The sequence below is a fragment of the Danio rerio genome, chromosome 7, assembly GCF_049306965.1.
Source record: "Danio rerio strain Tuebingen ecotype United States chromosome 7, GRCz12tu, whole genome shotgun sequence".
In the NCBI taxonomy this organism is placed as follows: domain Eukaryota; kingdom Metazoa; phylum Chordata; class Actinopteri; order Cypriniformes; family Danionidae; genus Danio; species Danio rerio.
Genome location: NC_133182.1, coordinates 77166662 through 77180528, shown reverse-complemented (window position 1 = coordinate 77180528; position 13867 = coordinate 77166662). Strand labels below are relative to the sequence as shown.

Below are 13867 nucleotides of genomic sequence, written 5' to 3'. Positions count from 1 at the left end.
AAGTCCAACTCATTCCAAACTGTGGTGTACCTAAATTGAATACTTGATAGAGTTATGGGAGTCTATTTCCATGCCAGTCAAATATAGATATGCAATATTATTAATATGAGGTACAACTATGATAACTTAATTTTAGAGTACTTTTTGTTGAACCTAAATGCATTGAAAAGGATTTACACTACATTAAAATATTCTGTTATATCAGTTCTGTTACAAACGTGAAACAAAATAACTTTAATTATTAATGATGATGCTCTCAAATGATTAAACATGATTAATTCTGCATCCAAAAAAAGTTTATATATATATATATATATATATATATATATATATATATATATATATATATATATATATATATATATATATATATATAATTATTTTTTTTTTTTTTTGCTGCACCATCACACAAGTAGCAGTGTGATATGGCTGTGTATTGGCACTGGTCTTGGTTGAAGGCTGCAGGCGGAGTGTCTTAGTGTCTTAGCTGTATAGAAGTGTCTTGAAAAATATCTAGTCAAATATTATTTACTGTCATCATGGAAAAGATAAAATAAATCAGTTATTAGAAATGAGTTATTAAAATTATTATGTTTAGAAATGTGTTGAAATATCTGCTCTCTGTTAAACAGAAACTGGGGCAAAAATAAACAAAAGGGTCTAATAATTCAGGGGGGTTAATAATTCTGACTTATATACATATCCACGTGCAAATAATTTATATATACATAATAAACACAATGCACACACATATTATAAGAAAAAAACTTTTATTCTGTATGCAATTAATTGTTTGTCACCACTAATTAAAACACTACATACATTTTACATTACAACAAAAAATGTATTGTTTTTGTATCTTTGTCAGCACATCAAAATAAATGCAGTCAAAACACCAAATACTATTCAAACATAGCAATTTAGAGTAAAACTCTTATTTTGACATTACCTAACTCTTTCTCTTGGACATTAGGTCCTTCACATAATAAATTCCTGCTTGTTTTCGAACTGTCTTCTGAACTTTGAGCATAAAAACTTGAACAAAACAGACAGTGTGTTTGTCCTAAAACAACACCACCCTGATACTGTTTGTCCTTTCTGAGAGTCAAAGTGACGCTTGTTCTTTAGCACACATGCCTGAAATGGTCTGGCGTCAGGAAACCCGTCCCATAATCTGTCCAGATGTGCTCAGAGTTCATGCATTAGCTCTGCAGATGAAGAAACAGGCTTATCAGCGTCTTCCTGAGAGCGAGATGCTCTGCTGTGGTTTTCCTGATAGTGCTTCTCTGTGTGCGTAACTGCTAGAAGAGGCTTTATCTTACAGCAGACCATGAGTTTGTAGTTTAGTGCTGCAGTTACACCAGACAACAGTGTGCTTAAAGGGATAGATAGTTCACTCAAATATGAACATGTCCCTCACACACAAAAAAAAGCAGCCATTGACACCCATATTAGGAATCTTCTTTTGTGTTCAATGAAAAATAAATAAATAAATAAATACATTTTATATGGCGGCACGGTGGCTTAGTGGTTAGGACTGTTGACTCACAGCAAGAAGGTCGCTGGTTCGAGTCCCGGCTGGGTCTGTGTGGAGTTTGCAAGTTCTCCTCGTGTTTTCTCGGGGTGCTCCGGTTTCCCTCACAGTCCAAACACATGCACTATAGGGGAATTTGTTAAGCTAAACTGGCCGTAGTGTTCGAGTGTGTTTGTGAATGAGTGTGTATGGGTGTTTCTCAGTACTGGGTTGCAGCTGGAAGGTCATCCGCTGTGTAAAACATATGATGGAATAGTTGACGGTTCATTCTGATGTGGTGATCGCTGATAAATAAGGCACTAAGCTGAAGGAAAATGAATGATTGTGTGTGTATATTATAATTTACTCAATGTCAATGAAGTTTAAAGGGTTCAATCATATTATAATATATACATTATAAATATCTTCAGAGCAAAACGATGTGTTATGTTCGTCTGAGTAACAGTCTGTACTTGTTTCTCACTTCCTGTCTCTTTTGTACTTCCTTCTCTCATGCTTACTTCCTTCTCACTCTTTATTTTTATCTTTCTTCTTCCAGCACCTTTTCATTCTCAGCAGTGACTCAGTTGTTTTTATTCAACAATATATATATAACTACATACAGTTGAAGTCAGAATTATTAGCCCACCTTTGATTTTTTTTTTCTTTTTTAAATATTTCCCAAATAAATCAGTTATTAGAGATAAGTTATTAAAACTATTATGATTAGAAATGTGTTTAAAAAGTCTTCTCTCTGTTAAGAAGAAATTGGGGAAAAAAATAAATAGCGACTAATAATTCAGGTGGGCTGATAATTAAGGGGGCTAATAATTCTGACTTCAACTGTATATATATATATATATATATATATATATATATATATATATATATATATATATATATATATATATATATATATATATATATAAATTTGGCCACTATTTAATTACAATTACGAATATAAATATTAGGTGTTTTGATTTTTTAAAAGCTTAAGTTTAGGTTTCTACATGATTGTTTTACTTTTGTTATTATGTTCATATTTAGTTTAAATTAGTTTTGGTTGTCAAACCAACATTTCTATGCTATAAAATTTTCCCTCCTAATATTTTATTATTTTACTTAAGTTTTTAATTTAATATAACATGATATTTCAGTGAGCATTGTTTAGGTTTCAAGAGTTATTATTATTTTGTTTATTTGATAGTATTTCAGATTCCCTTTTGTATTTTATACCTTTTTCTGTTTTTAATTAATTGTTCTGTTATTTAATGTTTGTCTTGTTATTGAATATTTGTATTGATATTGTTTTCGAAATCAACATTTCTGTTTTATAAATATTTTATTATTATTATTTTATATTTTACTTGTATGTTGTTTATTTAATATTAATATGCTCTTTCAGTTGACAATGTTTACATATTTTTTAAAAAATTCATTTATTAATATTTTACATTAGGTTTTGTTTGTTTTTTAAATACATTTTTAAATGTTTGAGTTTTTAAAAGTTTCTAAATAATTGCAGTGTTTTTGTTTTGTTATTATGTACATTTATTTTGGTTGCCAAAGCAACATTTCTATTTTATTACTCTATATTTCCTCCTATTATTCTATTATTTTACTGGTAAGTATTTCATTTAATGTTAATACATTTATTTTAGGTAACATTCAGATAACATTTTTAGGTCAGAGTTTTCTTTTTATTTAATAATTAAGTGTTAGTAATCAATAACAGCACTACATCTCGTGTCTATGGTTATATCTGTTAAATGCATTAAACATTTATCTGGTAGCTGCTGTGTTTGTTTATCATTAATCCAAGACAGATTTGCTTGTCTCTGTGTGGGCAGATCTGTGAAAATGATCCACAGCGTGATCCCATCTGTGAAAAATCGTGACCGCAAAAAAACAACATAATTTACATTTATTTAATGCCAAGCAAACAGTCTGTTGGCCATTTAATCCAATGTTAATTCAAATATAAACATAAGAGCAGTCGCTTATAAATGTAATGCATCTCCTCATCAAAGCGCACTACTTATGGCATGGTGTTATATTTTAATATCACTGAAACACTATTACTATTATTTTTGCTAAGTTTATAGTAAGATCTGTTTGTTTAATCACATTAATAAATATGAACTAAGAATGAAAATAGGTTTAAAGCATTTAGAAATGTTGATTTATAAAATTTACTAATACAGTATTGAAAATGCAAGTTTAATCAAATCAAATTTATATTATTATTATTATTATTATTTATCGGACATAAGCAAAAATTTGATAATAATATAGACCATTTTATTTTTATTAGACTGTTAAATTGAATCACTCACTATTTTTGTAAAGTGTTACAGTTATTATTTTTGTTTTCCATTGTAATTTGGAGAATATAGTGTGTTTAACAATTCATAAAATAAAATCTTTAAAGTGATTTTTTTTTTATATTTGTGCTCTGGGACTAGAAGAAATGTAAGGCAGGGCTTAGTTTTGTTTATTGGGCATTGATTGGATGGTTAAAAACTTGTGGTTTGCTATTGGTGCATCTCATCATGTGGGTGACAGATTGATTCCGCCCCCTAGGGCCAGTAAACACTAATCAGTGAACAGAGGAGGGAGATTTATTTTGATTACAACAAAGAATTTGAAAAAAATATTAATAATTAGTAATAATGGTGCTTTTTTGTGTCTGAATAATGTGCAGGTTAGTGTATACTCCATCAGGTGTTTTGGTTTCTGTCAGCTTTGTGTTTTTGACTGTTTGGCGCCATCTTGTGTCTAAATAATGCGCAGGTTAGTGTATACTCCATCAGCTGATTTCTTTTCTGTCAGCTTTGCATTTAATTAAGTATTTAAAAAACGTCTTATAACAATGTTTTGTGTCTACTTTTTTATATTTTAAGTAGCTGTGTAATAAGCAGGATAAAGTACATCCAGGCGTTGTTTTCGCAGAATAAAGCCCTTCAATCTTATAGAGTAATGCTTCACTTTATGTCTTGCTGCTGATAAACCTGTCAGGCTTTATTCTGCGATAACAACCTCCTGGATGTACTTTATCCCTATCATAACATACCAAGTTGGAATGTTACAACTGAGCAATCAGAATCAAGTATTCCAGACAGCCTTGTAATAATATCTGCATACAAAAATAAGAAAAATCTGTTATGATTTTGTGTTTCTAGGTGTGATAACCTGCGTGTGTTCAAGCTGGGTCTGCTGTCAGGTCTGTGGTGGACGCTAGCGCTCATGTGCTGGATTAGCGATCGCATTTTCTGCGAGATGTGGTCATCTGTTAACTTCCCGTATTTGCACTGCGCCTGGTGAGTGTTTGAATCAATTCATATACAGTTGAAGTCAGAATTATTCACCACCTTTGAATTTATTTTATTTTTTTAATATTTCCCAAATTATGTTTAACAAGGAAATTTTCAAAGTATGTCTGATAATATTTTTTCTTCTGGAGAAAGTCTCATTTGTTTTATTTCGGCTGGAATAAAAGCAGTTATTAATTTTTTAAACACCATTTTAAGGACACAATTATTAGCCCCTTTAAGCTATATATTTTTTTCGATAATCTACAGAACAAACCATCGTTATACAATAACTTGCCTAATTACCCTAACCTGCCTAGTTACCCTAATTAACCTAGTTAAGCCTTTGAATGTCACTTTAAGCTGTATAGAAGTCTCTTGAATAATGTCTAGTCAAATATTATTTACTGTCATCATGGTAAATCGGAAAATAAATCAGTGATTTAGAAATGAGTTTTTTAAAAACTATTATGATTAGAAATGTTTAAAAAAATCTGCTCTCCGTTAAACAGAAATTGGGGGGGGGGGGTAATCAACAGAGGGGCTAATAATTCAGGGGGGCTAATAATTCTGACTTCAATATAATGTGATATATATATGAATATGAATAAATAATACTGTAATTAATGTATTGTATATTGGTTGTTTACATTAGTAAATACATTAACTAATGAAGCCTTTATTTTAACGACCTATAAAACAATAAAGCCTTTATATTTATATTTACTTTAGTGCAAGGTAAACTTATTTTAGTACAAAGGTAAACATAATAAATTTAAATAATTTCCCTGGCAATTACTGATAATAATTATCATTGCTTTTTTCAGGATAGTTCAGCCCAAAATGTTAATTCTGAAATGTTTTTAAAAAAATCTCAGATTATTTCCACCATATTCACCATATTCAGTTTTTTCAACTAATGTCAACTGTTAAAAAGAATAATAATGATAATAATCATTCATTAAAATAAATAAGATCAATAATAAACACATTCATTCATTTATTTTCTTTTCGGCTTAGTCCCTTTATTAATCAGGGGTCGCCACAGCCGAATGAACCACCAACCTATTCAGCATATGTTTTACGCAGCAGATGCCCTTCCAGCTGCGACCCATCACTGGGAAACAACAATAAATAAAAAAAATGTACAATTATTATTGAATATATTATATATTAATTATTAAATACATTATTATTTATTACTTGCATAAAACACATCTAAAATTTGTCAGTTGGCATTTCTGTGTGGAGTTTGCATGTTCTCCCCGTGTTGGCGTGGATTTCCTTTGGGTGCTCCGGTTTCCCCCACAGTCCAAACACATGTGGTACAGGTGAACTGGGTAAGCTAAATTGTCCGTAGTGTATGTGTGTGAATGAGAGTGTGTGGATGTTTTCCAGTGATGGGTTGCAGCTGGAAGGGCATCCGCTGCGTAAAGCATATGATGGATAAGATTAATAGATCAGATTAGTAAAGGGACTAAGCCAAAAAGAAAATGAATGAATGATTATTTAAAATTTAACTAATAAATAAAATGAAAGATGCAAGCAGCATTAAGGGGCCCAAACCTTTGTGTCCAATAGTTTCAACATCTGTGCAAAGTTTCAAAAGTTTTTGAGCATGGTAATGGCCCCAAAAGCTTAAAACTAATTGTATTTGTAATCCTTACAACAACAATAGGGCCTTTCGTCCATTTGGCGAAATGTAAAAGTATAAATAAATGAATCTATGATAAGATTAATGAATAAAATGATCTGTACCCTCTCTCTCAGGCACATCCTCATCTGTCTGGCCTCATATCTGGGATGTGTGTGTTTCGCTTATTTCGACGCGGCGTCAGAGGCTCCGGAGCAGGGGCCCGTGGTCAAATTCTGGCCCAGTGAGAAGTGGGCTTTCATCGGGGTGCCGTACGTCACGCTGCTCTGCGTACACCGAAAACCCTCCATCAAGGTGACCTGAGCTGCAGTATCTGAACATGCTTTGTTTCACACAGAGGAAAATCCAGATCTCCGTTCACAAGCGTGTGTTTTTGGGGGGACGGTGAGGGTCAATCAGTGTTATTGATGTGAGGATTTAAAAGGACAGTTCACCCAAAAATGAACATTACCTCACACTCAAGTGGTTCAAAGCTTTTATGCTATTTCTTTCAGAAAAGAAGATGATCTGAAGCTTGTTGGGATAAAACAGCCGTTGATTTTCATGGCAGGAACTAAGAATACTTTGTTTTTCCCAGCATTCTTCAGTACAGGCAAGCCTGAAATTATTATAATTAAATTATTATTATTATTCATACCCCAGGCAAATTCTAACTTGAAGTTTTTGCTCAAATGTAAATAAAAGCTGATAAATATATATTTTTTTCCACAATGTTGCCTCTTGTACGTCATCTTATTATCTTTAGGGAGAAGCCTGTGTCATTTATGGACTAAAAACAAACTTTCTGGTTGAATAAAAGTAACTCAGAATTTGCCCGGGGTAAAATAGTTTTAGGCTTGACATGTTTAACAGCAGAAAGACACACAAACAGCTTTGGAACAAGTAGAGGATGAGGAAACGCTGACAGAATTTTCATTTTTGGGTGATCTATCTCTTTAACAGCACAGAATTATCTTTCCATTTGCGTCGGTGTAACACTCTAAAAGGTCTGGAATAATATAGATTTGGTGTTTGTTTTTAAAGAGGCTTCTTACTTTCAGCAAAGCTGCATTTAGTTTGATCAAAAATACAGTAAACAATCGTAATATTGTAAAATACGAGTCACTATGTCAGACATCCCAAGTTGGCAAAAGTAATTTCCGGGGTAGGCAGAGATAATTTGCAGGAGGTTGCGGGATAACGGGTGCCTGGAAAAAAGGGGGGTGGGGGGGGGTTGTTGTGCGCGCGACGTTAAGTATCTGAAGAGCAGTGGGGGTGTTTGCGTGCGACGTATCTGAAGAGCGGTGGGGGCGTATGTGCGCGATGTACCTGAAGAGCTGTGGGGGTGAGTTGCGTGTGATGTACCTGAAGAGCTGGGAGGGATGCGATGGAGAGGCATGTGCGACGTATTTAAGGACCGGGCGGGAGACGCGCGATTTCAGGGAGATTATCATTCGTTTGTGGGCATCCGGGAATTCTCAATGCTTTTGCGGGAGACTCCCGGAACTTCCGAGAGACTTGGGATGTCTGCCATGTAAAAAAAAAATACAGTATCTAAATGTTTGGTGAGGATTAATAGGTGAAACATTAAATGAGAATGAATGCATAAGACTTTTATTTAGCAAGAACAGATTTAATATTACTGGGAAAGTTACCGTAAAGAGATCATGTGTTATACTGAAAAATTAATTCTGGAATGAGAAGTTGTAACATTACCTGTACATTTCCAGAATTCTGATGGTTTATTTTTATTGATTTATTTTTTATTTATTACCAGTGAACTTGTTCTGGTAATATTATGGCTTTTGAAGGTGTTAAAAATAAATACAAAATAATATAAAAATAATAGTTTATAAATATTGTTATTTTGAGCTTTTTTTTATGAGAAAACTTCCGAAAGAATTACTAACAGGAACGCTTATATTTTCTCTATAACTTTATATGAAAACAAATATTTTAAATAGCAGTTATACTTCACAGAATATATTTTACACATATACTTTTTCAGAAAATTTCTGGTAAACTACTGTAAAGAGATCATGTGTAATAGTGGAGGCCGTTTTCCTGCAATCAGACAGAATTGCATAATTAAGGGATTTAGTTTTTTTTATTATTATTATTTTTCATTTTGTATTATTACCAGTGACATTTTTCTGGTAATTTTATGGCTATTAAAGACATTTATAGTATTAAAAAATAGAAATTGTTATTTTGAGATTTCTTTTTATGAGGTAACTTCCCGAGAGAAATAAAATTTCAGAGGAACGGCAATAACTTTCTTTATAACTTTATATAAAAACAGATATTTTAAATAGCAATTATACTTCACAGAATATTATTTGCAGTAATTTTCATCAAACAATTTGCAGTTTTGCTAAACAAAAGAAACATCTTTTAAAAACCTGAATAAATCTTTCGACAGGTGGTGTATTTTAAAACATAGTCAAAATGAGAAGGAGACTTGTACAACACACCAGCAGTTGAATAAATGAGGATAATAATGTTTATTCATACAATAACATTGTGAAAATCCCATTTCAACTTAAGATATAAAAAGGCAGCACGGCTGTCGGAGAGTGTTATATTATCAGTTCAGCACAAAGCATGTTTTTTCAATGTTGATGCAACGTTTTTATAACGTAACAGTATATAGAATTAAAATGAATTGGTGCACTAAGTGATTTTTCTTTGGGTTTGGACTTTATACTCACAAATATGCAAGAATAAGGATTTTTCCATTACTAATAATATTGAAGAAATTGTCTATTGGGAAAAATGTATTCCTAAACATTAAGAAAGAATATAAAGAGAGAGATAAATAATATATGTGTTATTTAAGTTATATATCTTCTATATAATTTAGGTTATATATAGTTATTATAACAGCAATTATTACATCGTATACACTACCTGACAAAAGTCATGTCATCGATCCCAGAGCAACAAATAATATCTTGACTTTTAGTTGATCATTTGGAAAAGTGGCAGAAGGTGGATTTTTCTGATAAATCATCTGCAGAAGACCTGCTGGAACCAGCATGAACCAAGATTCTCACAGATATCAGTCAAGTTTGGTGAAGGGAAAATCATGGTTTGGGGTTACATTCGGTATGGGGGGTTATATTCTATACTGGACATTATTTCTGTTCAGTGACGAGACTTTAGTCTAAGCAGAGTCAGACCTTACTGTCCTAATGACATCAGTCAACATCAAGACATGATCATATTTTATTTAGGTAAAAAAAAAAAAAATCTAAATGCCTTTGCCTTTCATATAAGCCACTTTCTATACCAAATGATCAACTCGAAGTCAACTTATTATTTGTTGTTCCTAAAACTTGGTCAAGCGACAAGACTTTTGTCAGGTAGTGTATATAATATGTTATATTGTATTATATATGTTATAGTGCATTATATATTTGTGTTTATGTGTAATAATTTATTTAAGTATATTTTAAATAATTTATTATATAATAAGAGTTTTTAAAAATTTTTATGAAATAATAAAACTTATTATATTATATATTATTTAAAATATACTTATATAATATATTTTATAGAATATATATATCTCTAAATATAATAACAAAAACTAGTGCAGATTAAAATAGCTTTTCTCCTGTGAAAGCACATATTGCCAAAAGACCAAGTTTATTTTCAGTGAAAAACGTTGGAAAAATGACTCTGTGCACCTTTAAAACACGTTTCAGCACACAAAATCATCTCTAGCAGAATTACTACAGGGAAGAAGAGCAATATTACTCTTTTTATTACAGTGTTTCATTCATGTCAGCGTGTTTTTCTTTAATATTAAGGTTGTTTATCAGTGGCAGGTCTGATATTTCTGAGTTTATGATATGAATGCAGCTCGGACTGATGTTTGAAAGCTGTGTTGCTCTACTGTGAAATGAATTCAGTGTAATTGAATGAAGATTTCGAGACGCTGCATGGAAATAATCAGCAGAACTGAATGTAAAGGAATGCTCTGTGCGTCTTTTTTCCTGCTAGAAGTGTATATTATCTATATAACCTGATGAACTCTTAGTATTATTTCATCTTTATTTCTTTCACTAGTAACTTTTCAGCAAAGGCCTTTTGCAGTTTGTGTCTTCATTTGTCAAAGAACAAAATGATTTAGTACTGCAAAATGAGTAATATACCATTTAATTTCAGAAAAACTAAATGCCAAAAACTTTACATTATGCAATAGAAACACGAGTTTAGTTGTGATTTATAGATGAATTGATACACGTTCTGTGACTTCCTGCTGCTTCATTCTAATGCCACAAACTTGCATCAGTATTTCTAGGAGGAATCTAGTTTTATCTGTTTCTTAAAGTGTTTGCTATGGAAGCTTGTTTCCTCTAAGGGTTAAAAACAATGAAAAAGCTATTTTTGATCTCAAAATGTTTATTTTTTTATTTATTTTATGTTATTTTGTGTAGAATTCTGAATTAAAAAGGAAAATTTCTGAGATGTAAACTCAGAATTCCAATAAAAAAAGTCAAAATTCCAGGACTTTTCTGAGAAAAGTCAAAAATTCTCTAAAACAAAAAAAATTTAAATTCTAAGTAATGTCAGAATTATGAGAAAAAAAGAGTCCCATTTACAAGATGTAAACTCAAAATTTTAAGAATAAAAGTCAAAATTTCAAGAAGTGATCTCAGTATTATGAGAAAATAAAGGTCAAATTTCCAAGATGGAAACTGAGAACTCCAAGAAAAGTTACAATTTCCAGAATTCTGAGTACAAAGTCAAATATTTGAGGAAAAAGGACAAATTCCAAGATTTAAATTAATTCTGTGAAAAAAACAAAAAACAGAAGTTTAAGTTTTTCCTTATACTTCCCGGGAATAAGTACAAATTCTATGTTATCTCAGAATTCTGAGTGAAAAGTTCAAAATTCTAAGAAAAAAATCTCAGAATTCTGAGTAAAAAGTCACATTACTGAGTACAAGTAAAAATTCTGAGATGTAAATTTTACAGTTACAGTTCCAAGAAGTGATTCAGATTTCTGAGAAAAAAGAAATGTTTCTGAGATGTGAACTCAAAATTCCGAGAAAAAGGTTCAAAAAGAAATCTCTGTATTATGAAAAACATATAAACTAAGAATTCCAAAAAAAATCTAATTTCAAGAAATAATCTCAGAGTTATGAGACAAAAAGTCAAACTTAGAAAAACAAGAGAAATATAGAGATATGAACTCAGAATTCCAAGAAAAAGTTACATTTCAAGAAGTAATTCAGAATTCTGAAAAGTCACATTTTCCAAATCTCCAAGAGAAAGCTAAATGTTGAATTCTGAGAAAAAATATATACATTCCTGAGATGTAAACTCAAAGTTTCAAGAAAAAAAAAATACAATTTCAAGAAGAAATCTCAGTAATATGAGAAAAAAGTCAAATTTCCAAGATGTAAACTCAGAATTCCAAAAAATAAAAGTCAAAACTCCAAGAAATAATCTCAGATTTCTGAGTAAAATTAAAAACTCTGAGATGTAAATTCAGAATTCTGTGTGAAAAGCAGAAAAAAACGAGTTAAACTCAGAATTCCAAGAAAAACGTTTAACAAGTAATCTCAGTATTATGAAACAATAAATCTTCTGAATTCCAAGAAAAAAAAAGAATTCCAAGAAATTGGAAATTTTCTCAGAAATTCTGAGACAAAAATTCAAATGTCCAATATGTAAACTCAGAATTCCAAGAAAAAAAATATTCCAAGAAGCAAACTCAGAATTCTGAAAAAAAAAAAGTCAGATTTCTATTAAAAAAAACTCGGAAGTTAAGTTAAACTCGGAATTCCAAGAAGTTATCTCAAAGTAATCTCAAATTTCCGAGATTTAAATTTTGAATTCCGGAAAATAAAGTCGAATTTCAGAGAATTCAGAGGGAAAATATCAGAAATATGGGAGCATTTAAATTCTCCGATGTCAAAATTCTGATACGTGAAAAAAGGTCCAAGTTCTGAAAACAATTTTAATTCCTAAATGTAAAAAAGGAATTCAGAGAAAAACATTCAGAATTGAAATATATAAATGCAGAATTCATCCTCATTCGTCTCTATTCCATTGGAGGAAACAGGCTTGCATCTTCTGCCACTCGTCCAGATCAGTATTTCTTTAAAAGCAGCAGCAAAATCACTTTGAGTTATTTGTGTTTTTTTCTGCTCAACCAATGCAAAATACAGTATGTACTGTAAGCCAACGCAATGGCTGTGAGAGTGTGTGTGCATGTGTGTGCGTGTGTCACGGACCCCGATGCAACCCAGGGACCAAGTATACAAAGACTATTTATTTTTGTGACTCGTAGCCGCTCAATAATTTTGTAACTACCACAGAGTAATGACTTTTGTATCCAAATGAGTTTGATTGTATTTTTACATCCTATTTAATAAAAACATGCTGGAAATGAACCCGTTTACATCAAGTGTTCTTAATACTGTTAAACAAACTGTGTGTGTACATTCTCTAGCACCAGTTTTTATTTAATAATGTATGAAACTGCACTCTTATTCTGAATGAACGTGATCGGATCTTTATAGCTTTTCAGATTTCTTTATATGTTATGTTAAATAATCTGACAAAATGGGTTAATGGTTTAAAGGAGAGTGGCAATGACAATTATTGAATTATTCTGGAGTTTTTCTATGTTTTGTAACGTGTTATATTAAATGATATAATAAATTAAACATGCCAAAAAAACACAAAAAATGTAAAGGATTTGTGCTTGAAAATGCGTTTGTTTTTGATCTTTAAATAAATATATGAGCAGTATTTACACATGGAAAGGAGATATGTCAGTATTATTTTAAAAGCTGGCTTGTGTTTCTTTTAAATTATATATTTAAAAGCATATAGTTTTGTTTTATTTTACTATAAAATCTCTGCTATATACTCCTGCTTTTTCGATATTTACATCACACTGACATCTAGTGTCCTTTTAGTATATTAATTTTGGTGGCCATTTTGTCACCAAAACATTATTGTTTATTAGTTAATATGAATTTTACACTTTTAAAATAAAGTAAAAATATTCACTAGTCGCAGACAAAATTATGTTCTCCTGTGCTGAAATTAAAATATATATAAATGTATATGTGAGTGTATGTATACAGTTGAAGTCAGAATTATTCACCACCTTAGATTTTTTTTTTCTTTTTTAAATATTTCCCAAATGATGTTTAACAGAGCAAGGAAATGTTCACAGTATGTCTGATAATATTTTTCTTCTGGAGAAAGTCTTATTTGTTTTATTTCAGCTAGAATAAAAGCAGTTTTTAATTTTTAAACACCATTTTAAGGTCAAAATTATAAGCCCCTTTAGGCTGTTTTTTTTCAGTAGTCGTTATACAATAACTTGCCTAATTACCCTAACCTGCCTGGTTACCCTAATTAACCTAGTTAAGCCTTTAA

General features: G+C 31.1%; 1 protein-coding gene across 2 annotated transcripts in view; it reads left to right on the top strand.

The window, feature by feature from the left end:
- acer2 (alkaline ceramidase 2) overlaps positions 1-9233 on the top strand; it is a 55008-nt gene extending 45775 nt beyond the window's left edge. For both annotated transcript variants that reach the window (XM_073907572.1, XM_002663031.8), the window contains 2 exons: positions 4696-4833; positions 6595-9233. In XM_073907572.1, the coding sequence (XP_073763673.1) occupies positions 4696-4833; positions 6595-6781 (325 nt within the window). In that variant the 3' untranslated portion in view covers positions 6782-9233. The remainder of the gene's footprint in view (positions 1-4695; positions 4834-6594) is intronic.
- Positions 9234-13867: the final 4634 nt, after the last annotated feature.